At 38.3% G+C, this 27,035-nt stretch overlaps 4 protein-coding genes across 5 annotated transcripts; 1 reads left to right on the plus strand and 3 right to left on the minus strand.

Moving 5' to 3' along the window:
- Positions 1 to 2,624: 2,624 nt before the first annotated feature.
- LOC309494260 (uncharacterized protein) lies at positions 2,625 to 3,907 on the minus strand. Of its 2 annotated transcripts, none has more exons than XM_082163529.1 (2): positions 3,774 to 3,907; positions 2,625 to 3,459 (listed from the first exon to the last, which is right to left on the minus strand). In XM_082163529.1, the coding sequence occupies exons 1-2, from the start codon at positions 3,798 to 3,800 to the stop codon at positions 3,088 to 3,090; spliced, it is 399 nt and encodes a 132-aa protein (XP_082019655.1). In that variant the 5' UTR covers positions 3,801 to 3,907; the 3' UTR covers positions 2,625 to 3,087. The 2 variants fall into 2 exon arrangements, with proteins under 2 accessions (XP_082019655.1, XP_082019654.1); XM_082163528.1 differs by having other exon boundaries at positions 2,625 to 3,504; positions 3,774 to 3,849.
- A 1,081-nt stretch (positions 3,908 to 4,988) lies between these two features.
- LOC309494262 (uncharacterized protein) lies at positions 4,989 to 6,393 on the minus strand. Its single transcript, XM_082163531.1, has 2 exons — positions 6,239 to 6,393; positions 4,989 to 6,089 (listed from the first exon to the last, which is right to left on the minus strand). Exons 1-2 carry the CDS (start codon positions 6,263 to 6,265, stop codon positions 5,697 to 5,699), a joined length of 420 nt encoding a protein of 139 aa, XP_082019657.1. The 5' UTR covers positions 6,266 to 6,393; the 3' UTR covers positions 4,989 to 5,696.
- A 333-nt stretch (positions 6,394 to 6,726) lies between these two features.
- Positions 6,727 to 9,440, minus strand: ccdc86 (coiled-coil domain containing 86). The gene is made up of 4 exons (XM_082163527.1): positions 8,810 to 9,440; positions 8,464 to 8,593; positions 7,204 to 7,278; positions 6,727 to 7,096 (listed from the first exon to the last, which is right to left on the minus strand). The coding sequence occupies exons 1-4, from the start codon at positions 9,325 to 9,327 to the stop codon at positions 6,959 to 6,961; spliced, it is 861 nt and encodes a 286-aa protein (XP_082019653.1). The 5' UTR covers positions 9,328 to 9,440; the 3' UTR covers positions 6,727 to 6,958.
- Positions 9,441 to 11,121: 1,681 nt separating this feature from the next.
- Positions 11,122 to 24,151, plus strand: glb1 (galactosidase, beta 1). Its single transcript, XM_082164296.1, has 16 exons — positions 11,122 to 11,279; positions 12,203 to 12,372; positions 12,673 to 12,823; positions 14,068 to 14,128; positions 14,233 to 14,327; positions 17,635 to 17,815; positions 18,830 to 18,888; positions 19,649 to 19,770; positions 19,918 to 19,958; positions 20,049 to 20,161; positions 20,273 to 20,347; positions 21,064 to 21,153; positions 21,338 to 21,451; positions 22,063 to 22,194; positions 22,369 to 22,632; positions 23,410 to 24,151. Exons 1-16 carry the CDS (start codon positions 11,223 to 11,225, stop codon positions 23,662 to 23,664), a joined length of 1,980 nt encoding a protein of 659 aa, XP_082020422.1. The 5' UTR covers positions 11,122 to 11,222; the 3' UTR covers positions 23,665 to 24,151.
- Positions 24,152 to 27,035: the final 2,884 nt, after the last annotated feature.

Here is a 27,035-nt window from a genome sequence, read left to right on the forward strand (position 1 = left end):
TATCAAAATCTTTAAGCACATATTGCCGTCTAATTAGGTTTGGGTAGTAAGCCTGTAAAATTACATTTCTAATGACTCTATTTGTAAACTTTTTATCAAAAAAATCACAACCTTCTAAGCCAGGAGAGCTGCCTCAGTGGAAGTCAGTCGAACTGTCGAATTGAATTAAGAGAAGAGAAGTCCATTCAGGCAGACTTATCAGACTTGATTCACATCTTGTCCTTCATCATTTAAAAGCATTACATGTTCCGAACATTATTAGCCTATAAGACAAACCTTTAAAATACGTTTGTATACGCTACATTAGTTAGGCTAGGCTTACCCCTGAACTAACAATGAACACCTTTTATATTTTTTATTAATCTTTACTATCTCTTGTTCATTTATGGAGACAGACTTGAAACAAGTATTATTAAGAGTTTTGAACTACATATTTGACGCCACATGCTAGAGAAAACATTTGGAATTTTGTTTTTATTTTTTGCAATTGGACTTAAGAACCTTATTGTTACTGAGACTACTGACTTCATCATTTGCTCATATAATGTGTACCATTCATTAAAAACGATCTGCATGAAATGAGTGACAAACAACAAATATTCAAACCATTGCATATGTGGGATTACAAATTTAAAAATCTGTTTAAGATCTGCTGATCTTATGTCCTTACATAACATAACATGAAAAACTAAGGTAGAGTATACTGAATTTAGCATTTAAGGTTATGATGATGATATCAGCTGCTATGCAAAGTTTCCAGCAAGAGATTCCTGCCAGTCTTGTTCTCTCTATTGTAAGTTAAATGAGTCAGATTACTGAGACTCACACCCTTTGTCTTTAATGGCTCTTGGAGCCTGTGTCCCAGTCGATGAATAGTTATGCTGATTGGATTATGAACATTCTAGAGTCTAGGGCGGGTTCCTAAACCTGGATGGATACTTCATTTGCATGCTTTGTTTAAGGTCGCTTTAAGGCTGATTTAAGGTGCTTTGTCTCCATATGTAAGCACTGCCCACTAAAATCTATATAAACTACAATGTACACTGCCTTAGTCAGACTTGATGACTGCAGCCACCGACAGCTCGTGCTCTCAATAAAGAATCATGCTGAAGATCGCTTCTGAGTTTCTTACCACGATATATTCTGTTTCCTGTTATCTATACCATCCGGAAATCTGATATTGTTGATACCTGCAATTAAAAAGCGAAAGAGAAACTTTGTTTGGGAAAGAACCCGTGTTTCAAAGCATTGTGTCTCTAGTAAACACGTCAGATTCTCACCAAACACATGATTTACAAGAACCAAGAGCTCGGCACTGCCACCAAACTTACCAAACGATGTGTTCACGTGACTGCTAAGAGATACACGCTTGTGAAAGATTACTGGAAATCACAGGCTTTTGTCTTGCAGTTCAAAACAAACTAATCATTGTGTTTTACAGTATGTCGATTGGTTTATTATAGTCTGTTTATTGCACAGTTAATAAGGATCTACATTAGTAAGTCAAAGGATCAAACTTATACATAATGCTTTAGGCAGCCATGACATTTAACAATGATAGTTTAGCAACCTTCTTGTGCCTTTCTTGGTTATTTGTATTTGGCGTTTTATCTCTTTCTCCATAAATTGTGGATGATAAACTGACAGTATACAGACTGAAAATGAAACAGTTTTGCTGTATCACCTCCTGTGGCTTCAGTACAGAACACAAGACAAAAAAAAGTGTAACGTTTTTGTGCCATCAGTCAAGGTCAATGGCAGATTGACAAAAACATTCTGCTCATGCATTACCACAACATTTGCAACCGACTGCTCTTGTTTTATTTGGTTTGTTTGCTTTTACTTTCGCTTGCATGGACTGCGCTGGTTGTATTTTTGTTGTTTTTAGATTTAGAAACCATGTAGTATTATGTGTGGGTTTATACTGTACATAGACTATTTCTTTCTTTCTTCACTTTTGCTATTTTTTGCATTTATAATATAATTAATTGACCAATTAAGTTACAAATAAACAAAACAAAAACAAAAAACTTGTGTGTGTATATATATATCTATATATGAGGAGTTCAGATGCAAAAGCCTTTAAGTGCCATCTGAAATTTTCTTCTAGAATGATCATTTTTATCAAGCTCATATATTTAAGTTCAGTAATTTCACTTAAATGACAATTAATAGGTCATTTTCATTGACATTTAAGTGAAATTACTGAACTTAAATATACAAGCTTGATAAAAATGATCATTCTATAGAAGAAAATTTCAGATGGCACTTAGAGGCTTTTGCATCTGAACTCTTCATATATAGAGATATATAGATATAGATATAGATATATCTGTTACATAATATGACTTTTTTAGATACAGATTCAGTAAAATGTGTCCAAAGCTTTGACTGATATGACACATGGCACATTAGGCCTATACTGTTAAATATTTGACTGTAAATTTACAATAAATTGCAGGTTACCAGTTGCATGACTTTCACAGTAAGTTACTGTATCATTTTTACAGTAAATTATTGTGAAATGATAATATATCCATGGATAATATAATCAAGGCACATTCACAGTCACCAAGCAACACGTCCGTCTGCTCATGCATTACCACAACTCAAAACACATGATCGCTTTTCTGTTTGTTTGCTTTTTTTCGCTTGCATGGACGGCTGGTTTTATTGTTGTTTAGAATTAGAAGCAATACAAAAAAAGCATTTTACACATCTTTGTTACTGAATGTTTTAACTCTAAATATCTTAGTTATACTGTAACAAATTAGCATGGATTTATACTGTACATTTCTCATTCTTTATTTGTGCTATTTTAAACTTTTACAATGATTAAAACAACAAAATGACATTGTACTTCCTAACTGGTACATTTTTATGAAAATGAATGTAAAATATATTTGGTCTACACAAACAATAATTTTGGCATAGACTTGTAGGCCAAAAGATCATTAGATACAAGTTCAGTAAGGTGGTGTCCGAATCTGATATGACACATGGCACATATGGATAGATATAAGGAAGGTAGCCTATATTCGTCCTGCGGTATGAATTATCCAATGGGAAGACAAGAAAACTCTTTTTTTAACCTCCTGTACATTTCTGGTAGGTGATGAACGTGGCTCCAGGCTTCACTTGGAGCTCGGACAGCGTCTGCTGTTTCTGAACCGGTTTGCCATTGTAGAGCAGATTCCCACAGCCTCTGAGGTCTGGTCTCAGCTTCAGGAACTTCTGCTGCAGTTTCCCGATGGTGTCGATGCTCCTCACAGTCACGGGAACCTTGACTCCATTGCCATCAACGATATTCACCAAAAAGCGTTTAGGACCTGAAGAAATCGGCTCTTGAGCCTGGAGAACGGTGTGGGTGGCCTTTCCAAGCGGCTCAGGAAGGGGTTCAGGGTCTCCTTTCACACACTCCCTGAGTCCACATGCTTCCGGCTGGAAAAGGTTTGGAGTCTGAGGGAGAATCAGGATATTCAGTGAATGCATGCAGGGCACCACCTCATGACAATAAAACAAAATATAAAGGGAGAATTTTCATAAGAATTCATCTTTAATATATACCATTCAAAACTTTGGGTCAGTAAGATTTAAAAAAAAAAAAATGTATACTTTTATTCAACAAGGACACATTAAATTTACCAAATTTTTTAACGGTAATATATAAAAATATGTTAATATATATATATATATATATATATATATATATAATTATAATTACATATATCTTACATTTTATCTTAATTTTTTTTAATTTAAAATCATCTTACCAGTGCTGGGTAAATGACTGTAGTCATGCTGCCTTGAGTTGCTTCTATTCACAATGCAGGTATTGGGTATTGCATGAATTTTTTATAGTCAAAAGAGAAAGCTTTGGGAATGTCCCTATCTTCCCTGTTGCATGCCCAACCCCTTAAGGGTTCATTCTCACCAAAACACCATTTACAGGAACTGCTGCCATGCATTTGACCACAATATCAAGACATGGGATTATAAAGAAAATGGGAATCACCGGACTATTCCCTGTTCAAAAGAAATTGATTTCCTTGTGTATTTTTTGTTTTTGTTTTACATACTGTTGTTCATGTATGTGTTATATCTGGTGATGGTACTGTGATTAAGATCTACATTACAGCTGATACATGAATTTCAGTTTCACTGAGATTATAATAGTCTCTTGTTGACCATTGAGTTTTGGGCAGACTGGGACAAATGTCTTTTTATATACATATATATAACTCACAGAATACTACAAGCTAGGTTTGGAAACCCGATGGACAGACATTTACAGTATATGTGCCAAAAATGACTGTTTAATAACTGTACCATTAATAAACTCATAAAACTATAGGCCTACATAATGGCATAAAACAAAGAAATAGTTAGTGGTGCTCTAAGCGATGTTGGGTGACGTCACTTATTGTTGATGCTCTACGTATTGTCAAACAAAACGGAGGCTAGCTCGACCCTCCCTCCTCCTCCTCCCATCCCCTAATGTGAATGCAAAACTCTGCAGAGTCGACATTGTCTAATAATCCAAATGTAGTTGTATAAGTTACTAACCAAAGGACAGGCAATGATTTTCGGCTACAGATGGCAGAAATAATGCTTGTCTCTTCTGTTTTTGTTGCAAAGATAGCCTATCTAATTATGATAATAATAGTCATTTAAATTAAAAATATCAAAATAATATCATGTTATATATGTACAGTATATAGGCCTATATATGATCCGAAGCAACTAGTAACTAGCTACTTGAGTAGTTTTTTCATTGGATACTTTTTACTCTTACTCAAGTAACTATTAAAATTATTACTTTTACTTTGAGTAAACATTTCTAAGTACTTGTACTTTTACTTGAGAACAGTTTTTGGATACTCTACCCACCTCTGCTCATCGTTCAGATGTTTTTGCTTCCATTGAAGCATGAGGCTCATAAGAAAATAGTATTGAATAAGAAAATAATGCATAATACAATTCATTACTAGTGGTTCAAGACTTATTTTATTTTCATTAAAATAGAAGAGTCAGATTTACATATAGAAAAGTGCAGATCACAATTACAGATCATTTAACAATAGATTATGATCTCATAGTTTAATATAAAGTTTGTGCTGATTTAAGAATGTTCCTTTTTTCATAGATGTTAGACATTTACAAACTTGAGTTTTACAAACTATAAGATGTTAGATAGCATAATAAACTATGTAGATAGAATGATCATTTCTACTATCTCTGTTTTCCCCCCAGTGAACTTAAAGACTGAAAGTGAAACTGTTTTGTTGTGATTAAACCCAAAAAATGCCTTCAAAAAACTCATTTTCAATTCTTGAACTCAATTTCAAAAACAAACATCCAAACAAAGTGCATCTTTGTCCCATCGTGTAAAACAAAACATTTGAACAAAACAAGTTATATTCATGTCGTCTTGCAGCTCAAATAACACATTCAACTCAACATGTTTTGCACTTTCTTTTATGTTTGCATCAACGGTCAGGGCTTGTTGCATTAATGATGATTAAAATGAGTCAAGTATTTTCAAATTCAATTATGACACAAAACTAAGCAATAAATTGCTAACAGCAATCAAATATTTGACAAGGAAAAGTTTGTGAGTAAGGTACATTTAAAGTGTGATTTACCTCTCACTAAAGTTACAGATAAACAGAAATGAAGACGGAAGGAAAATGTCTTTAACCTCCTGTACATTTCTGGTAGGTGATGAGCGTGGCTCCAGGCTTCACTTGGAGCTCAGACAGCGTCTGCTGCAGCTGAACCGGTTTCCCATTGTAGGCCAGATTCAGGTTTGCTCCGAAGTCTGGATTCAGCTTCAGGACCTTCTGCAGCAGTTTCCCAATGGTATCGATGCTCTTCGTCGCCACCGAAACCCTGACTCCATTAGAGCCATTAAAGAAATTCACTGAAAAGCGTTTAGAATCTGTTGAAAACGGCTCTTGAACCCGGAGAGCGGCGTGGGTGGCGTTTCCACACGGCTCATGGTAGGGAACAGGAACCGTGTCTTTAGGGTCTCCTTTCACACACTGCAAGGGTCCACATTCAGCACGCTGAAGCTTATGGTACGGAGCCTGAAAGAGTGTCGAGACATTCATGAGAGGGACACGTAAGGCTGGACAAAAGCAACAATTTCAACTCTTTCATGTTAAAAATACTATTCAAATGTCAGCATATCATGTTACATGGTTGTATTTTAAAATGCATTAAAAAATATTCTTACCAAACATGCATGAACTTGTGTATCCATGGCTTCTCTATGTGCTTTTTGGTGTTCGTGCTCTGCTCACTCTTCAACAGTGTTTCTTACAGTCAAATCATGGGACCCTTTTTATTCTTTTAACTCCACCCCTTAAAATTACCTCATTCCTAATTCCGCCTAGTTCACTTCAGTTCACTGGAGAGGAAAAAAAAGCATTCAAAGGTCACTCATCTGAAGGAAATGGTTAAGTTCTGAAAAAGTACCTATCATTCTCTCGCTCTCAAAAGCACCCGAGAAAACCGAAAGTGCAAGCATCTCGGCGAGATACATTGCCAAAACAAACAATATCGAACCATAAAAGCGGAAAGTCCCATGTTTTTTTAAAACAATAATAAAAAAATAAAAACATTTAACATGCATGAGCCAAGAAGATATGTATTTGTTTTTGTTTGTTTATGTGACAATCACATAAACTTATGTTCACATGAAACAGTGATGGGAAACGGGGGTCCATGAAATCAACACATTTATTTGCATTTTTGAAGTTGCTGTACAAATATTACATCAGACCCAGAGATTTGAAGCAGATACACAACTCAAACCTCTGAGTGATATACAAAGCAGTCTACTTAGAGTCACAGATACAAAATCATTATATTTCCATAGGTTTTTTTTTATATTGAGGTCCGCATGCCAGCTCATCAAAGATTGGCACAGCATGTTTTGAGAGCATTAAACCCTCTACGAGCTGCTGATTGTTTTCCCTCTGCCCTTCTTGACACTGGGTGGCGTTTTCTGCACCATTGACAGCGTGTCTCTTTTCTCAATCTTCCTCAACTGCTTCTTCTTCATTCTCTTGATCTTTGCTGTATTCTTAATCTGAAAGGGGCAGAGCAGTAATGAGTTAAATAAGACGACAACTGCGACAACATTCACAACTGTGAGAAACATCTGCATTCTGGTGCAAAATGACATTCTGTATTTACCACTTGCACAATCTCCGCTTTTCTCTCATTTTCTGCTCGTCTTTTTAGATGTTCAGCTCTCCTCTTCTTCTTGTCCTGGGAGAAAAATAAACAAATACAGAAAAAGCACATATGACCAATGTTTACTCTGATATTTCAGGTTTTAACTTCAAAACTTGTACCAGCCTGAATCTTCATTACATTTTCCACAGGTCACAATGTCACCGTGTTTCTCAGAAATCAATACTTTTATTCAGCAAGGCTGCATTAAATTGATCAAAAGTGACAGTAAAGACATTTATAATGTTAGAAATAAAACTATATTTCAAATAAATGCTATTCTTTTTAACTTTCTATTCATCGAAGAATCCTGAAAAATAATTATCAGTTTCCACTAAAATATTAATCATTATAAAAATGTAATTATTATTAATAATAAATGTTTCTTGAGCAGCAAATCAGCATATTAGAATGATTTCTGAAGGATCATGTGAAAAAACTAGGGTAAACTGTAAGAATATTTCACAATATTACTGTTGTTATTGTATTTTTGATAGATAAAAACATTTAAAAATCTTACTGACCCCAAAATTTTAAGGTAACTAATAAGTAAATAGTTTATTCATAAGTGAGACTTTATCAAAGTTGTGTCCCAATTAAATCACACACTACAGACTCGCCATGTACTCATCCGTGTAGTTCATTAATTTTATAAGGCGATTTTGTCATTCATCAAAGTTTGATAGCCCCTCCCCCACGTAACTAAAGCTAAGAGTTGAGTGCATGAAGTGTCCAACATTTCACACTGAGGAATTACATTATCATTATCACGTGATCTACCAGCATCAGTTATGTCACTTCACTGCCATTCATAAATCCTCTCCCGTGGCCTCATGGGACAGTAAAGTGTCCATCATATGCAAACTTCAGAATCTCACTGGAAGTAATAGGTCATCCAGGTACTGTTTACCTACTCTTTAATGAGTACTGTGAATTCAGACATGCTTATTTTGTCACATACTGTTTTTCGCTTACTATATAGTAGGGAAGTATGCGATTTCGGATGCAGCCATTGTTTTTTTGGTTAATTAAATGGATCATCTGGGAATTTAAATGGCACTTCTTCTATTAGGAATTTTTATTAACACTACAAACGGCACAGAATAGTGCAGAAGTGCGCAAATTGGGACGCACTTCAAGACTTTGTTTCAAAAACAAACAATGACAACATTCAATTAATACATAATGAGATAAAAGCACAGTTTTGGGGCAGAAACTCACCTCTTTTTCTCTGGCCTGCTCATCCTTCAGCTGCTGGTGGTACTGCTTCACCATCTGCTTCTCTCTCTTGGCCTCCATCTTCTTTTCCCATGATGTACGCAGAGGTTTGTCTCTCAACAGAGCAGAGAACCTACAAAACAAAGTCAGCACGTCTGAGCAGAAGAAACAAATGTACTAGCAAACAAAGAAGTACAATGGGGAAACAGGTAATGTTTATGTACCAAATTATTATTTTGGATTAACAGACGTACATAAATGCACACATAAATACAAATACTCATGTGATATTAGGCCAGATACCTGATGAGAGTAATAGGAAGCTGAATGTTAATAAAATGTTATGCACCTTTGCTTCTTTCGGTCTTTCCATACTCTTCCAGACTTGGGTTTCCCAAGAGGCATAGGCTTACTTTTCTTCTCACTGGATTCAGAGTGAGTCCTTTTTTTGGCCCCTTTCTTGGGGTCTGTAGGACCAGTGGACCCTGTCTCTGCGTTATTTACCACGTTTTCCTTCTCGCTGGTCTGATCTACAGTGTCCGGCACTGACTCTTGACTGACATCTACTGACGATGATGACGCAGTTTCATTTGGACATACTGTGACTGAGCTGCACTGATCGCCTTTAGTATCTGTTGTACATTCATCTGGTGGTGATTCCTGTCGAGAATCAATGCTTTCTGCCGGATCTTCTCGGACAACAGACTTTCTGGTCCGGCGAACGGGAGTTTTGGCTGCGGGCGTCCGGAGTCTGCGACCACTTCGTGTGCGGCTCACAACGGGAGAATCCGCGTCGTTTTCGGGACCTTCAGCCATCATAACATCACCTCCACCGTCTACTTCCATGTTTATAGACGCTGACATCATTAGCGTTGTGTCGATTGATAAAATATAAAGCTATTTAAACTGTACTAGAAAACACACATGTGCGGAAACACACGTGTATTCCTCCTGTGTTTCTCTAAGAGACGGAGAAGAAGAGTGTCAAGAATTATTTGGAAGTAATCGATAGCGTTCCCTAGTGGTTGGGAGGGCAACTATGTGAAGTCCGACTCATTTAAGCAAGTCGGTTCTCGAACCGATTCAAAGATCCGAATCATTGATTATTTTGCGTCATCAATTGGCCCCTGCAAAACGTTCCAGTAAAGATGTTGAACTGAATATTCTTTATTTATAGAAGTCGATTGTCTAAATCTCCTCCTTTATACAAGGTTTTCTGTAACAAACTTGCTCTTTTAATGAAGTCTCTTAAGGTAGAGAAAAATGTAAATGGTGCATATGAGTCCTCGCGCCTTGTGAATGTCTTTGGAGCTTCTGACTTTGGTGCTAATGTTTGTTACAAGGTCTATAATAATAAAAAAAAAAGATACAAATAAAAATACAGTAAGATTGCTGTTTTTTAGGCTACAGTTTCAGATAATAATGTATATTTTATATTTTATAATGTCTCCAGTTCAGTTTGTCACAATATTAAAATTAATTTGTTATGGCTAGAATTTTTATATTTTTATTTTAATCTACTGGAATACTTACTACTAATAAAAAATAAGTACGAACATGTTAATAAATGTTTAAAAACTATAACTAAAAACCGACTAAAAACGCTGTATTATTTATGCCAGGCCAGTAGTTAGCGATGTCACTTTGTAATGAAACACTGACTGAACACGTAATGCATGCGCATGATGTCACCGTTTTCAAAAATTCGATAACGGTATCGTTTTCTAAAACTTGCACTTTAAAACCTGATTTCAAAAGCTTGTGTTTTCAGGCCCCCAAAATGCCATTGTTGTTTAAATTTATATCCAAAACGCATTAACAGTTTTCCATTTGTCGTGTATGACCCCAAAGTACACGTTTTTGAAAACGGTGACGTCATGCGCTTGTGTATTACGTGTTCAGTCTATAGACGCATAGTGTTTCTTTACCAAGTGACATCGCCATCTACTGGCCCGACATGAATAATACAGCCTTTTTTTTGTCGTTTTCACGAATCCATGTGAACTGTGATTGTTTTGAGAATGTTGTCGTCTGTAAACTTAAAACACAGTGGAAAAACTTTTCTGTTTTTAGTATATCGTTCCCAGACAGCAACGTAATGTCGGCTCAGATCCGGCCCACATCTGGGCCGTGTGGAATCCACGTGTACCAGATGTGGGCCAGATGTGGGCTGGATCTGAGCCGACATTATGTTGCTGTTTGAGTTGTCATGTAAATGTACTCTCAGTTTGATTTGCAGCTAGTGATGGGAAATCTGCGACCGTGAGTCGGTTCTCAAACTTGTTCAAAATCAAATCATGAATCTCCTTTAGCGTCACCACATGGTCCATGCTTTACATTAAAATATTCCAGTAAACAAGTGTTCTGTTAATAAAGGTGTTTGTTGTAATCTAATTTGTCCAGTCAGTTTGTCACAATACTAACACCCGTTTGTGACCACCACAATTTAGCCTATTAACTCACTAGGTGCATTAGCATTTCATTTTATTCAATTGGATTACTTACTAGTAATGAAAAATAATTCATAAATCCTAGGTCGGTTTTAACCATAGACTGTAAAAAATAGGTTTTAACGTAACCGTTTTACCAATGCAGTTCGATTTGTGAACGAATCTTTCAGACCTGCTCTGTGAACCGGTTCAACTAGTTCATTAAAAAGATCCGATTCCAGACAACGATTCATTCACGAGTCGGTCATCGCTAGTAGCAACCAAAATAAATGGCATTTGACTTCCGCACCGCTGTTTGCTGATTCAAACACCATGACTGCGGATGTCGGACTGATGTTGGTTCTGCTCCTGGCCCTATCATCGGTCACGGCAAGTATTACATTTGTTTTAAAAGTATAATTTAAACCAAGCGTAAAGCTTGCTTACTAGTGTGCAGATGTTCTCTCCATAACTTTAAATAGTGACTTGCATATGCAGTAACGTTACTACCATCTAAGAAAAGTGTTATACTTTCTAGTGTTTGCTATTCTGACACTGTTTATAGAAGAATATTTCTGCTGTGAGATATTAGGTCGCACTTTTGGTCTGATGTTATGATAATGAACATACTAGCACCTGACTGACAAGTGCGTCCAGACTGTCATGACTCGAGCGTCTTGTGACTTGTCATGTGAGGACGTCAGTCATCAAACACCAATCCTTATAATACTGTTATTCAAAGAGATAACGTTAGCTCACAAAGATCACAATTCTGTCCTCATTTACTCACCCTCATTCCATATTAATTAAAAAAAAATTGCAGGATGTTTAAACAACTGCTCTTTTCCATACTATGAAAGTAAATGGAAACTGAGGCTGTTGTGCTAAAAAAAATTACAAAAACATGTCTTGTCATGATGTTATACAATTTTTGATGTCAATAATAATTGGCCACAAGACACACATGGACCATCCTAGATGTCAAACCTGATGTTGAGACCACGTTTTTGTCATTTGGGACTCAAATGCCCCAGTCCCCATCCACTTTCATTTGTATGGGGGAAATGGTTTAGACAAGGATATAGTGCAAAATATATTTGATTGTGTTCCATGGAAGTAGGGAAACCAAACCGGTTTGGAACGTGAGGCTGAGTACATGAAATTGAATACTGTACTTTATTCCGATTGGATCATTTTGGTATTCTGTGGTCAAGTATTATTCCTTTTGCCTGTAGTTGGGTGAACTATTCCTTTAACTAATGAAAAATGATTTTCTTGTTTTAAAGCACTCTGTATCCTCTTCCTTTCTGTAGTATGCTTCAACATCCAGTTTCTCCGTGGATTACCGTCAAAACTGCTTCCTTAAAGATGGAGAGCCATTTCGGTACATCTCGGGCAGCATCCACTACAGCAGGATTCCCAGAGTCTACTGGAAGGACAGGCTACTCAAGATGTACATGGCTGGTTTGAACGCCATCCAGACGTAAGACGAACTGACAATGATTAAGGATTAGTCACAATCTTTTGTATTCCCACAGTCAAGGAAAACCTGGAAATATTGTGATTTCCAAACCTGGAAAAGTCTGGAAATTAATAATAAAAATCATGGAAAAAGCAATAAAATGTTATTGTTGAGAAATTGCTAATTGCAAGTACAATATTTCTGAAATGATTTCATAATTATGTACTAATCAATGGAATTTCTTTGGCCCTTTTTTTTTTTCTTACTATGTATTCCACTCATTCCTACTCAGATTTCCCTAATGGCCGAATTCATCCGCAGGTATGTGCCATGGAACTTCCACGAGCCGGTGCCGGGTCAGTACGACTTTGGCGGAGACGCGGATCTAGAGCACTTCCTGAAGCTGTGCCAAGACATCGGCCTGCTGGTCATCATGAGGCCAGGCCCCTACATCTGTGCAGAGTGGGATATGGTGAGAAAAGATGGAGGACCTGTGTACACCTGGCATTAAGATGCGTTTCGGTCCATCGGTTCACAAGTTGACGACGCCAAATACAGGTGTAAACGAGTTTTAAACGTTTTGAGCTTGTCCACTTTCCACCACTTCCAGAGGTCGTTGAAAACACATTAGACCGGATTGCTTTCCTAGTGTAAACGCTCATGTTGTCGAATGTGTTCGAACAGCCACAAAAGAGCGTTTTCTCTCCATCTACTGACCTAATGCTTAAAAATTATGGGAAGTGCATTAGCCAGACGGGATTTAAACTTTGTCGGCTGAAGACCCAAGTTTGGTTTGAAGATGAAAAATTTACCAAGCTCAATGTTCTCTCTCAATTCCTGATTTCTAACACACACTCACAGCGTTCGGCTGATCTTGCGGCTGTCAGAGCAGAAATGAAAGCTGATGCTCTTGATTTTTTTCCGCCGTCTTTGGTCGCGTGTAAATTGGGTGAGCTTATTTTGTCCATTAGATATGAAAAAACCCACACATTACTGGCCTATAGACCCACTCCTTGAAGAAATCAGGACAGAAGTGGCTGAAAGTGGACAAAAGAGACCAGGTGTGAACGGGAATGTGTTTGCCTCGTCTACTTGTGATCCGATAAACCAAAACGCATCTTAATACCAGGTGTAAACAGGGCCTGAGACGCATCTAAATCAGGGGTTTTCAAACTGGGCTCCGGGGGCCACAAGAGAGAGCTAGGGGGTCTGTGGAAAAACAATGTAAAAATTAATTAATGCTTATGATTTAAAATAAATGTAAAAAATGTATTTAAATAACTAAATAATACAACATTTTTAATAAATAAACAAAAAATAATACGCCTATCAGTACAGTACTATAGTGAATTGCAAAAAAGTTTTTGTAACTTAACAGAAACGAAATATTTTCCAAATAATATTTTATACATGTTTATGACACATACGTTTTAATAGTATAAATTGGGTATTTATACATGAAATATATTTAGCTGTCTTTTAAATTTTAGGATCGGGGTCTCTCGCATGAGGGTGATCATATATGCTGGTTCGTGGCATCAAAAAGATTGAAAACCCCTGATCTAAATCCCTGGCAGGGACACATGTCCTATAAAGTCAATAATTCCGATGTAAAAATAGTCATTTTTAAATATAATAATAATTGTTGTATATAGTGAAAATAACTAGTGTAAATGGCTTTTCTGACCTCGGATGGTTACATTTTTCTTGTTTTAGGGGGGTTTGCCTGCCTGGCTGTTGAAAAAGAAAGACATTGTGCTGCGATCATCTGATCCAGGTAATAACATGAGTTATTGATTAACCTCAGAGTGGAAAAGATGCAGTTGAACGAGTGAAATGTATATATTGCAAGTTCAAGGGGTGTTTTATATATTGCTCTAGATTACCTTGCAGCAGTGGATAAGTGGATGGGGAAGTTGTTGCCCATCATTAAACGTTACCTGTACCAGAACGGCGGACCCATCATTACTGTGCAAGTAAGACAGTTATATAACAATCATGCTGGTAAAAAAAAAGAAGATATATATATATATATATATATATATATATATATATATATATATATATAATAATAATACTATATACAGTCCCTCCAGAAAAACGCGGAGTTTTTTAGTGATTATTGCGGGCAAAAATCCTTGATTATGCGGCAAGATTTCTTAAAAAATGCGATGGAATATGCGGGATATTTATGCAATTTTATGCGATGAAATTGCGGGAACTTGCAAAAATTGCGGGAACTTGCGAAAATTGCGGGAACTTGCGAAAACTGCAGTTTGATGAAAAAGAGAAAAAAAAAGTGATTGCCCAACACCAATTACATTAATAGTGTAATAAATGTCTTCATTTTAGTTTGAATGGGAAAGACGAGGTGTAGGCTATTCACCCTGCTTAGGGGGATGCGATCAAAGCCTGGAGTGGAGCAAAAGCATGTTCCTCTCTCCACTCTAAGCGTTCTGTTATCACTCCACTCCTGATCCACTCCGGGTTTTCCAGTCCCGCTCACGGAAAAACTGCTCCATGTTCACTCATTTTTAAGAAAGTTACAGAAAACAACTTCTACAAACAATTTTAATTTGCCAACATTTGATAATAATAAATAAAAGTGCATGACGTGCAAATCAGATAACAATCAAGTGCAATAAACATGTTTTGTCAGGGCATCACTCCCGAACCAGCATCAACACTCCATTTTCAACATCTGCTTAACTTACTCCTTCACACCACAGACACGTCTTTTTGCCTTCTGTGTCTGACGTGATTTAACTTCTCCCCAGTTGTTCCATGAAAACATGCAAAGCACGGCCTGCGGTGTAAGATACGACCGGATTTTTGTGAAATAGGCCTATCGCGGGGTTTGCAGCTTTTCAATGATGTCGCGTAATTACGTCACTTCATAACGTTCCCATGGCAACAGGGGAAATGGCTGCGCTTGTGTGAAGTAAACCCAACATTTGTCAACTTTCTGCTGACTTTTTGCAACGAAAATGCGGGGATTATGAAATCATGCAAGCCCGCATATTTTGCACGCGGAAATCTGCAATTTATGCGGAAAAAGTGCGGCGTATTTAAAAAAATGCGCCCCCCGCATAAATATGCGGACTTTGGCTGATTATGCATGGAATCATGCGATCGCATAATCGCGTTTTTCTGGAGGGACTGTATATATATATATATATATAATATACAGTCTACAATATGATATACTGTATATTCAACTATGATTCCGTAGTGATTCTGTGATTCCAGCCTGCCTTACTGCTAAACTCATGACACTGAACTGTGGCATTTCCTGTTGAACGAGTATTAATAATTCAGTTATTTTCCAGCTTATTATGTAATCAGTTTATGAAATGTCTGCTCATGATCTGATGGGTGTAACTTTAGAAAAGTGGGACAATTACATTACAATGACACAAAAACCCTGTACACCGTATATAGATAACCCTATGTATAAAATGTTTTATAAAACGGTTAGTTCCAATCCTTGATTCTGATTGGTCAATAGCTGTGCTTTATTCACGATAAAACACGGCTATGACCGCTTCACCCAACGGTTCTATTTATCACTGCGCCCTTAGCAACACCCTTAGCAACCACACGTATCAACATAAACATAGAAAAAAACGTAAGAAGTAAAAAGGCTAAAATGTTTAAAGTAAATTTCGATTTACTTGGTGGCATGACGATGGATGAGTGGTTTGAGGAACAATTTGGAGAGACTTCTACAAATATGAACCGTCATGCCGAAGTGCTGAAATGTAACACTGATACATTCGAGAAGACTCGTAATGAAAAAAATACCGTGCAGCAAACCCATTGGGCAGTGACATGCTTCGGTGACGGGTGTAGTGAAAAGGGTTGCAGCATTGATTTTAAACAAATGACCAAGACGGAACTCAACGCATAATATAATATGTGCCCTTGTGTTTTTATTTAGGCTATGTAAATATTTAGTTTAGTGCAGAGAGAAAATAACGGAATAAACAAAGAAATAAACGTTTTCTCATGCTGAGAGATAAGCTATGCCTATTTGTGTGAGGAAATTTCACAAATATTGTGTTGTAAAAAATAAAAAGAATAAGACAAAGTTTGAGAACAGTTTGTTGTTTTTATTTGCGCTTTCATGCATATTACACATTGAAACGTTGTTGTTCACAGTCAGGGACTATTTTTTTCTAGCGGAAGGAATGCTTTTATTGATTTAACTTCATGAAAGTTGCACTAATAATTTTTTTTTTTTACTTTAATATTGTGTGGTAACCGTTTTATAAAGTACCTTATTGCTTACATATATAAATTGTTTGTATGTATATTTTCACCCTTTTTAGCTATTTAAAGGATTAGTTCACTTTCACTTTCCTGATAATTTACACACACCCATGTCATCCAAAATGTCCATGTCTTTCTTTCATCAGTCGAAAAGAAATTAAGGTTTTTGAGGAAAACATTCCAGGATTTTTCTCCATAGATAATGGACTTCAGGGGCAACCAACGGTTTGAAGGTTCAAATGTCAGTCTCAATGCTGCTTCAAAGGCTCGACACGATCTCAGTCGAGAAATAAGGGTCTTATCTAGCTAAACGATCGGTCATATTTTAAAAAGAAATTAAATTATATATTTTTTAATGCCCGTCTTGTACTATCTCTGAGATGCGCCACGCATTACGTCATCACGTTGGAAAGGTCACGCGTGACATCGTAAACATCCAGGATATGCACACGCAAGGACCATTTTAAACAATAAACTGACACAAATACATATAAATATGTGTCATTCAACATACAATAACTTTGAACGGTCCTCCTACTCCAAACTTGTAAACACTGGAGTTTACTTCAACGTGATGACGTAATGCGTGGCGCATCTCAGAGATAGTACAAGACGGGCATTTGTGGTTAAAAAGTATATAATTTTTATTTTATTTTAGAAAATGATCGATCGCTTAGCTAGATAAGACGCTTATTTCTCGGCTGAGATCGTGTCGAGCCTTTGAAGACTGACATTTGAACCTTCCAACCGTTGGTTGCCATTGAAGTCCATTATATGGAGAAAAATCCTGGAATGTTTTCCTCAAAAACCTTAATTTCTTTTCGACTGAAGAAAGAAAGACATGGACATCTTGGATGACATGGGGGTGAGTAAATTATCAGGAAATTTTTATTTGAAAGTGAACTACTCCTTTAAGGACAAACAAGTATGTAAATAGGTGTAATATGTATAAAAGTTTAATTTTCAAACACAAGCGCATAAATGTATGAATGTGATTGCTTTCATATGCAGGTAGAGAATGAATACGGCAGCTACTTTGCCTGTGATTTTGATTACATGCGACATCTCAGCCAGCTGTTCCGGGCTCATCTGGGGGACGAGGTGGTCCTGTTCACCACTGATGGAGCAGGCGTGGGTTATCTCAAGTGTGGATCCCTCCAGGGCATCTATGCCACTGTTGACTTCGGCCCAGGTCTGCTATATATCACCTTTATTTATATATATATTTTATATATATATATATATATATATATATATATATATATTTATGCCTATATTTTATATACAGAGCTTGACATTAATACCTGCCAAATGTGGGTGGATTTCAGCCGTGGTGTGTCACGCAGTCACTCCTACTAGCCACTTTGGCGTGTTAAATTTTATATATAATATATACATTTTTCAGTTGTAGTCTTTTTAAAATGGCATCTGAAATAAACTAAATGCAATGTAGTGTTGTCAAAAATATAGATTTTTCGACACATATCAGTACTGAAATAAATGAAACGCTTCCAATACTTATGTTCCACAGAATAGATAGAGATAAAGCTGCGCTTTCTCGCTCTCTCATCTCTCCGACAGCGAGTGACACACAAACCCGCCTCTCCTCACTCACTCAGTTAATTTGCTCCTCATGAATATTGTTGGTGTTATAGGGCTTGAATTGCACACCCAAAGAAAACCCATAAAGCCGCCTCTCAGTTCAAAATAATGTCAAAATGTCAGTCTGGGCAAGTATTCACGTAAAAACAGTCAGTTATGTTTTAAGTGAACGTAAACAGCTGAGAAAGAAAACATGTGTAACAGTATAATGGATCCGTCAGGTCTTAAAGTGACAACAGCCTAATATTCCTGCTGGCAAATTATGAGATAGTATTAAAAATAGCTATATGGCATTTTTTCCCCATGGTATCGATGTCAAAATTGTGGCCAGTGAAAATGCTGAGTGGCTAGTAACTTTAGAAAACAGCTAGCCACAGTGGCTGGTGAGCAAAAAAGTTTATGTTAAGCCCTGGTTATATATATAAAGATACCTAAATATTGCCTTAGCAACTACCTGAAATAAAATAAGTTTTATGGGTTTTTTAAATATTTTATTTTACTTCAGTTAAAGTTTATTTCATTATGTTTTTAGCTAACAATAACACTGGTTCTGACATTTCTTAGCATTGCGATTTGTAAATGTTATCGTTGTATTTTTGTGCAGGTTCAAATGTAACCGCTGCGTTTGAAGCACAGAGACATGCAGAGCCACGTGGCCCTTTGGTAAGAATCAATCGTTTTTCCTATCAGCAGTTATGAATATAAAGACACTGGATGGCAAAGCTACACTGAATTACATTATTACAATAATACTAATGCATTTTATTTATATTGTGCTTTTCTCAAACCCAAAGTGCTACACAGGGTAATAATAACAATAACAGCAATATAGTAAAAAACAGAAATAACAAAGTATACTCAACAACAATAAACAGCTTTAAAAAGATGAGTCTTTAGAGACTTCTTAAAATAGGCAAGTGTTGGGGAATTTCTAATTGCCAAAGGAAGAGCATTGCATTACTGTGGAGCTGAAACAGAAGAAGCTTGACCTCATATAGACCCTGTTTTAAAAGAAGGCTGCTGAAGAGTACAAGAGTGGAGAGAGCGAGTTGGAGTATAAAGGCCAAGGGTGACTAAATGATAAAGATATGCATGCAGAGGCTGTCCCATTAACAGCTTTATATGTTAAAAACAAGGTTTTAATATCAATACGTACCTGTATGAAAAGCCAATGCAATTTATAAAGAACCGGGGAAATATGCTGGCAAGCAGTTTCAACCGAGCGGCTGAATTCTGAATATATTGCAGTTTCTTATTAGGGAGACTAGAATAAAGTGCATTAAAATAATGAAGCCTCGACGTAATAAAGACATGGATAAGCCTTTCCGCATCTGGCAGGGAGAGAGAATTATGTTCCACAATTCTAACATGTAGAAATGTGTTCTGGAAAAATGGAGCTGAGGCCAGTTTATTTTTTTTGCAGGTGAACTCAGAGTTCTACGCAGGCTGGCTGGACCACTGGGGCCAGAAACACTCTGTCGTTCACACGGCCGCTATCGTCAAGAGCCTCAATGAAATTCTGGGAATGGGAGCCAATGTCAACTTGTGAGTTGGTCACCCATAACAATTGAATATCGGTTTTACACTAAAAATGACTTCTGAAAGGAACGCACTGATTTATTTGATTATATTTATTTATTTTGAATAGTCAGAATTGAATGATTTATTACTATTTTTGTTATTGTTTTCAAGATATATGTTCATCGGTGGAACTAACTTTGGTTATTGGAATGGTAGGTCTTGGAGATTTGTACCTCAACAGGCCAAGAATAACTTACAGTGTGTCTCGATTCATGTTTTTCCTTGATTTTATCACATTATAGGCGCAAACTCTCCTTATGGTCCTCAGCCAACCAGCTACGACTATGATGCCCCCCTTACAGAAGCTGGAGACCTCACAGAGAAGTATTTCGCCATAAGAGAAGTCATCAAAATGGTAAAGATTTAGCTATTTATTGAAAGAATTATGATTTTCAAAGGAGAAATGCAATGGTCAGTAATCATGCAAATCAATCTGATTGTTTTTTTGTTGTTGTTTCGGATACAGTACAAAGATATACCAGAAGGAATGCTGCCTCCATCAACACCTAAATTTGCATATGGACAAGTGCAAATGAAGAAGGTAAATCATTTTCTGCATCTTTGCCTGTTTATTCTAATATTGTAATATGATTTATATTTTGAGTCTCTGTTTTATTTAAAGACGACCTATTATGCCGTTTAGTCTTTGATTTTTGTTTTTGGGCTCTACTAGAATAGGTTTTCATGCTTAAATGTAAAAAAATAAATAATAATTACTCTTTATTTTTCCAATATTTGACATTGTTGCAGCACCTCTCTTCCCAGTCTGTCAGTAACGCTCTGTTTAGTTCTTGTCTCTATGAAGCCCCGCCTTCTGTGCTCTGATTGGTCGGCTTGTCCAGTGTGTTGTGATTGGTCAACCACTTCCAGCATCTTTCAGAAATGTCACGCTCCTTACCATAACCACGAGTTTAACACACTACTAACTCACTCAACCAGGTCCCGCCCTTTTTTTTCTGTATGTCTTAGGCGGGAATTATTTAAATAAGGAATATTGTGACGTATTTGTTTCCGAAAGGAAACTCAAGACTACAGTGGAGGCGTTTCAGGGAGTTCAGAAACAGTGACATGACACTGATATAGAGAATAACTCCTGTCGGAGTGACTTTGTGTTTTGTAACTTTTCAGACCTTTTTCATGCCCAAACAGATACATTACACACTAAAGAAAGATGAAAATTTTAAAAAAGCATTATAGGTCCTCTTTATTTAATGTGTCTATATAACACTCCTCTATATAACTATCATGTCCTTGCAGCTCAAGACCGTGTCAGAGTCTTTGGATGTATTGTCTTTCTCTGGCCCTGTACAAACTCTTTACCCAACAACATTTACTGAAATGAATCAGGTATGCCCGCATCTCATCTTAATTGTTGTTCAGTAAATGTGAAGTTCTGTTTATAGTAATGTTAGTGATTTAAATGCTCCCTCTGCTTCGTCTCAGTCTGTGTTTATGCAGATGCTTTTTTATGAACTGTATTGCTTTATGTCTTATCTGTTTAATGATTATTGATGTGTCATTATCCCGTCAGGCGTTTGGCTTTATGCTGTATCAAACTGTGTTACCTGTTAACTGTTTGAAGCCCACCCCGCTGTCATCCCCTCTAAATGGAGTCCATGATCGGGCATATATATCCATTGATGGCGTAAGCAGCACTGTTTTACTCTGTCGATTGTTTCATGTCTGAGTTACTCATAATCATAATAGCTGTGATGGTGATAAGGCTCTTAAGATAAGATAAAGTTTATGCACAGATTTATATCTAACTGGAAGTGTTTGCATAACACAACATTTTATACAGTTCACTGCCAAGTTTGGAGTCAGTAAGTTTTTTTTTTTTTTTTTTTTTTTAAGAAATTAATACTTTTATTCAGCAAGGACACATTTAATTGATCAAAAGTGACAGTTATAAATGAATGAAATTTCTATTTCAAATAAATGCTGTTCTTTTGAACTTTCTATTCATCAAAGAATCCTGAAAAAATGCATTACTGTTTCCACAAGAATATTGAGCAGCTTAACTGTTTTCAACATTGATAATAATCAGAAATGTTTCTTCACAGGATTTTAAAAATATATTCACATAGATGTCAGTTATTTAAAATTGTAATAATATTTCACAATATTTTTTACTTATTTTTTATCAAATACATGTGATAAGCAGAAGAGACTTCTTTCAAAAACCTCAAACTTTTGAACAGTAGTGTAATTGTTTCATTTCATTCTGTGCTTCTTAAATCATAAAATTTTTTTTAGATTTCTGCTGGTATTTTGGAAAGGAACAAGGCACTCACCATGAATATAACTGGAAAAGCTGGCAGCCGTTTGGACATCCTGGTGGAGAACATGGGCAGAATCAACTACGGCAGAGAAATTAATGACTTCAAGGCAACCAAAACTTTATCCACTTCCCATTTTACTCATTCTCAGCAAAGTCCCTCAGCCTGTTCTAACTTGAGTTGTTATATCTTTCTAACTGATCAGAATTACAGTTTTCCTCTAGCTGACAATCCCACAGAAATATTCAGACTCTTTATTTCATTTTCTCTCTCTGTTCCTCAGGGTCTGGTGTTTAATCTGACTCTGGGCACTGATGTTCTGGTTAACTGGACGGTGTACTCTCTGAGTATAGATGAAGCCGTGCGTGAGGGGCTGTTGTCGGCGTCGAGCTCATCTGTCTCCATCTCCTCGCCCTCCACCAGTTTAACCAGCACACCTCCTCCTGCTCTTTCACCTCCAACCTTCTACGCTGGCAGCTTCCGCATCCCGGACGGCATTCCCGACCTCCCTCAGGACACATACATCCAGTTTCCCAACTGGAGGAAGGTAGGACTCTTTACCACTGCTGTTGGTTTTAATGAGATCTAGGGATGCACGATATATCGGCCACCATATCGGTATTGGACAATGTATGTTCATTTTTAATGTTATCGTTATCGGCCCGATATGAAAATTTGCCCGATATATTAAAGCTAATAATAATGTATTATTTCCTTCAGCTGAGACACTTCAGATCCGCACTGTTCGCCATGATGATTTTGAATTGTTTGAAATATGGTTGGGAAAAGGGAAAATACTAGGGATGCATGGTATATCGGCCACCATATCGGTATCGCCCAATATATGTTCATTTTTAATGTTATCGTTATCGGCCTGATAAAACATTTTGGCTGATGTATTAAAGCAATAAATAATGGATTATTTCCTACAGCTGAGACACTTCATATGCGCACTGTTCGCCATGATGGTTTTTAATTGTTTTAAATATGATTAGAAAAAGGGGAAATACAGGTAACAGCGCAAGTCTGTCATTTAAGCTACATGAAATTATCATGAGAACATTATAATTGTGTGCTTGGGACATGGCTTTTAATGGTGAGACTTTTGTTTTTGTAATCATGCTCTTCAAAATTATATAAAAATTTGGATTTAGATTTATCGGCTAAAATATCGGTTTTCGGCTTTCAAATATAAATTATCCGTTATCGGTATCGGACAAAATTTTCATATCGGTGCATCCCTAATGAGATCCATTTACAAATGTGAAGAGATTAGCTTAGGTGAAATTTTAAAGGATCATAAAAAAAAAAATTTTTATTCCAGGGTCAAGTGTGGATTAATGGTTTTAATGTGGGCCGCTACTGGCCTTCCCGCGGGCCACAGGTGACCCTCTTTGTCCCAGCCCACCTGCTCAGCACCTCCGTCCAAAACAACATAACCGTTCTTGAGCTGGAGGCGGCACCGTGCTCTTCGGGTTCCTGCGTGGTGGAGTTCACTGACACTCCGGTCATAAACGCCACGGTGAAGACAACCGGCCAGCACACGAGACGGCTGTTCAAAAAACAAGACCTCTTATGATTTTACCGACCTCCACAAGCAGAAGAATCTTACAATAATTCATTTGCGTCACACATTTTACTGATCTAAAGGGATCTGAAAGGAAATGACATGTATCAGCTCTATATGGACAATATTAAAAATTAAACTGTGAATTTAAAGTAAAATCTCGCCAATTCTCAGGTCTCAAAGCCGCTCAGGGAATGAGCTGTGTGATTTTAATTTGAGTGCACTAGATCCTCTCAAGGTGATGTTAACATTATTTCCTAATGCGGATACTACTTTTATTTTGCACTTTTCATTATCTTGAATAATACTAGAAATCTTACCTTAATACCTTTCTTTTGGATGAACATGCTACAAGCGTTTATTGCATATGACTGATTTTATTTTTGCACCACATGCCTTGTAATGTATCATGATGTTGAATAGTTTTATGACTTTGAATTGTATTATTGAAGCCTTACAGAAATCCATGGTTTTGTGTAAATTAAACGGCATTATTTTATTCACGCAGTCTTTATCTGAGATATATAGTGATATACATAATGGTTTGTTTTAAGGGTCTAGAAGTGGGGTCGTTTACTAGAATTTAGTTTTGTGTACTGCAATTCTGCAGAAGGCAAACTTTTTTTACTTTCTTCTTCCTTTTTTGCCTTCTCTTTTGGTTAGGATGTGTGAAAACCTAAAAAACACTTTCAACATGCATCTCATCTCATACGATGCCTGTCAAACCCTTCAAAAATAGATAAAAACTTCGTTCTCAGTTGTTGTCAACACCGACACCACGTAAGAAATTTAGGAATAACGAGTAAAAGCTAAAAGTAGAGAGTAATAAATATAGCAGTGGCCAAAAGTATTGGCAGTGACTTAAATTTTGTGTTTCGCAAAGTTTGCTGCGTCAGTATATGTAGATAATTGTTTTACATGTTTCTATGGTATACGTGAAAACTATACTGATACGCATTTCATAAGTTTTAAAGGCTTTTATTGGCAACACATTCAATAATGGGGCAGCCGTGGCCTAAAGTTGTGGGTTCGATTCTCAATACCGGTGGGAAAATGTAGGTGGGGGGAGTGAAAAAACATTGCTCTTTTCCACCATCAATGCCCACGACTGAGGTCCCCTTGAGTTTGTACCCCCAATCGCTCCCCGAGCGCTGCAGTGTGGTTCGCAGTCTGTGTGTGTGTTCACTGCACCTAAAATGTGTGCACTAACTTGGATGGGATAAATGCAGAGGACAAATTCTGAGTATGAGTTACCATACTTGACCTTCACGTCATGTCAATATAAGCACAGACTCAATATTTACAGTGTTCACCCATTCTTCTTCAAAACAATAGGTTACTGTCGTAACCCCGGTTCTCTGAAACATCGAGTGGAGAGATCCACCTATGGGAAGGGCATCCGTACCTGACCTCTGCAGAAGCATCCAATTGCACCAAGTCTGGCTAGACAGACAGAAGCGCGCAGCCAATGCCAGGTAAGGCCACACCCCCTTACCTAAGGCATATAGCTGTCAGGCGCGCTGCTATTCCTCAGTAAGTATATTCGCTTCTCGTGCGGCAAGCGGGGCGAAGCTGGTGGATCTCTCCACTCGATGTTTCAGAGAACCGGGGTTACGACAGTAACCTATTGTTCTCTTTCATCATCTCGTTTCGAGATCCACCTATGGGAGAGACATGGACAGCTCCCCGATTGCCCAATACACTCACAGTGAGGTTCTGAAGGCCAGAGAAGGACGGTCACCTCAGAGAGGCGGTGCCTGACACGTCCCACAAACATGACCCTGCAAGGGTGACGCCACGCTAAACTGCTGTGGACAAGCAGGGCATGAAACATGCATGAGACCCATACATGATAATGGCCCCGGCACCACCAATGCACATAGCTAAACCCAAGAAGGAATGCGAATGCTTGGTGACAGGAATGAACATGGCCAGCCGGCCCATTCACTCTTCGTTGGTTAACCCAACGGGGCTGTGGGAAAGGGCTAAGAGGACCCTACCCCTAGGACCGAATGTGCCACCGAGGTTCTGGTGACATCCAACCGGTAGTAACGCTCAAAGGTATGAGGAGAGGCCCAGCTGGCCGCGGAGCAGATGTCTTGCAGTGGCACTCCCCTGAACAAAGCCCAAGAGGCGGCTAAGCCCCTTGTAGAATGAGCTCTGATGCCCCCTGGGGGCTGCACTCCCTTTGCTTCATAAGCCATAGTATAGCGTCCACAAGCCAATGTGAGAGGCATTGCTTTGAAATGGGACTCCCCTTGTGCGGGGGAGCCCTTGAAACAAAGAGCTGGTCGCTCTTGCGGAAAGCACTGGTCCTGGTCATACATGCTTGCAGAGCGCGACCGGGACACAGAGCATTCAGCCCCTGATCCTCCGAGGAGGCAAAGGGTGGAGGGTGAAAAGCGGATAGCTCCAAAACCTCCGAAGTGAACACAGGGAAGCATTTCGGCATGAAGGCCGGGTTAGGCTTAAGGGAAACCTTATCTCCACTTAAGGAGAATTTGGCGCGCTTCCAGCACCATGGAGAGGTCCTACCCTGGAACAGATCTCCTGATGACCGGCAAAGAGCGGCGTGCACCCTTCATAAAACTGCGGGTTAGAGGGTGCTGCCTGACGGTGAAGCCCTCAAAACCCACATGACAGGCTGAAAACGCAGCCAGGTAGACCTTAATGGTGGAAAAGGACCTGCCTCTTTCCATGAGGTCTTGCAGGAAACACAAAATATCAGGCACCGAGCACTGATAAGATGTGAGACCACGCCCATCACACCACCCTTCGAACACTTGCCACTTCCAGCCATATAGGGATCGTGTGGAAACGGCCCTGGCATTCTGAGTGGTGGCGATTACACGCGGCGGGAGCCCCAGTGCATTTAGGTTCGTCCTCTCACAGGCCAGGCCCAGAGAGTCACCCTGTCCGGGTGGGGGTGGTAAATCTCCCCGTTGGCTTGGGACAGTATGTCCGTGCGAGGGGGGAGGCGCCATGGCTCGGCGTACAACAGAGGGATTATCTCTGCCAGCCACGGGGCTTTGAGCCACCTGGGTGCTATCAGAATGAGAGACAGGCCGTGCCCTCTCACCCTGGCCAGTGTGAAAATATCAGGCACAGGGGAGGAAAACAATACAGCAGCACTTTGGGCCATGGGTGGGCCAGTGCGTCTGCCCTGAGGGGCGCGTCCACGTCCTTTAGTCAAGAAGAACATAGGACAATGGTGGTTTTCGCGCGAGGCGAAAAGATCTACGGCTGCCTGTCTAAATCTCATCCATAACATCTCCACTATCTGCGGGTGAAGACGCCAATCCCCTTAGATTGGGTTTCCCCTCGATAGCAGATCCGCGCCTCTGTTCAGAATGCTCGAACATGAGTCACGCGTAATGACAGAA

This window comes from Leuciscus leuciscus, assembly GCF_965113295.1.
Source record: "Leuciscus leuciscus genome assembly, chromosome: 3".
Classification (NCBI taxonomy): domain Eukaryota; kingdom Metazoa; phylum Chordata; class Actinopteri; order Cypriniformes; family Leuciscidae; genus Leuciscus; species Leuciscus leuciscus.

Bases quoted from the DNA above. Each gene is read 5' to 3' on its own strand.
- LOC309494260 (XM_082163528.1), bottom strand. From the start codon at position 3,800: ATGACTACAGTCATTTACCCAGCACTG. The intron at 3,505-3,773 runs GTAAGATGATTT...TATTGTCATGAG, and splicing joins CAGTCATTTACCCAGCACTG to GTGGTGCCCTGCATGCATTC.
- LOC309494262 (XM_082163531.1), bottom strand. From the start codon at position 6,265: ATGGATACACAAGTTCATGCATGTTTG. The intron at 6,090-6,238 runs GTAAGAATATTT...ACACTCTTTCAG, and splicing joins CACAAGTTCATGCATGTTTG to GCTCCGTACCATAAGCTTCA.
- ccdc86 (XM_082163527.1), bottom strand. From the start codon at position 9,327: ATGATGTCAGCGTCTATAAACATGGAAGTAGACGGTGGAGGTGATGTT. The intron at 8,594-8,809 runs GTGCATAACATT...TTTGTTTTGTAG, and splicing joins AAAGACCGAAAGAAGCAAAG to GTTCTCTGCTCTGTTGAGAG. The intron at 7,279-8,463 runs GTGAGTTTCTGC...TTTTTCTCCCAG, and splicing joins AGCAGGCCAGAGAAAAAGAG to GACAAGAAGAAGAGGAGAGC.
- glb1 (XM_082164296.1), top strand. From the start codon at position 11,223: ATGACTGCGGATGTCGGACTGATGTTGGTTCTGCTCCTGGCCCTATCA. The intron at 11,280-12,202 runs GCAAGTATTACA...TCCTTTCTGTAG, and splicing joins TGGCCCTATCATCGGTCACG to TATGCTTCAACATCCAGTTT. The intron at 12,373-12,672 runs GTAAGACGAACT...ATTCATCCGCAG, and splicing joins GGTTTGAACGCCATCCAGAC to GTATGTGCCATGGAACTTCC.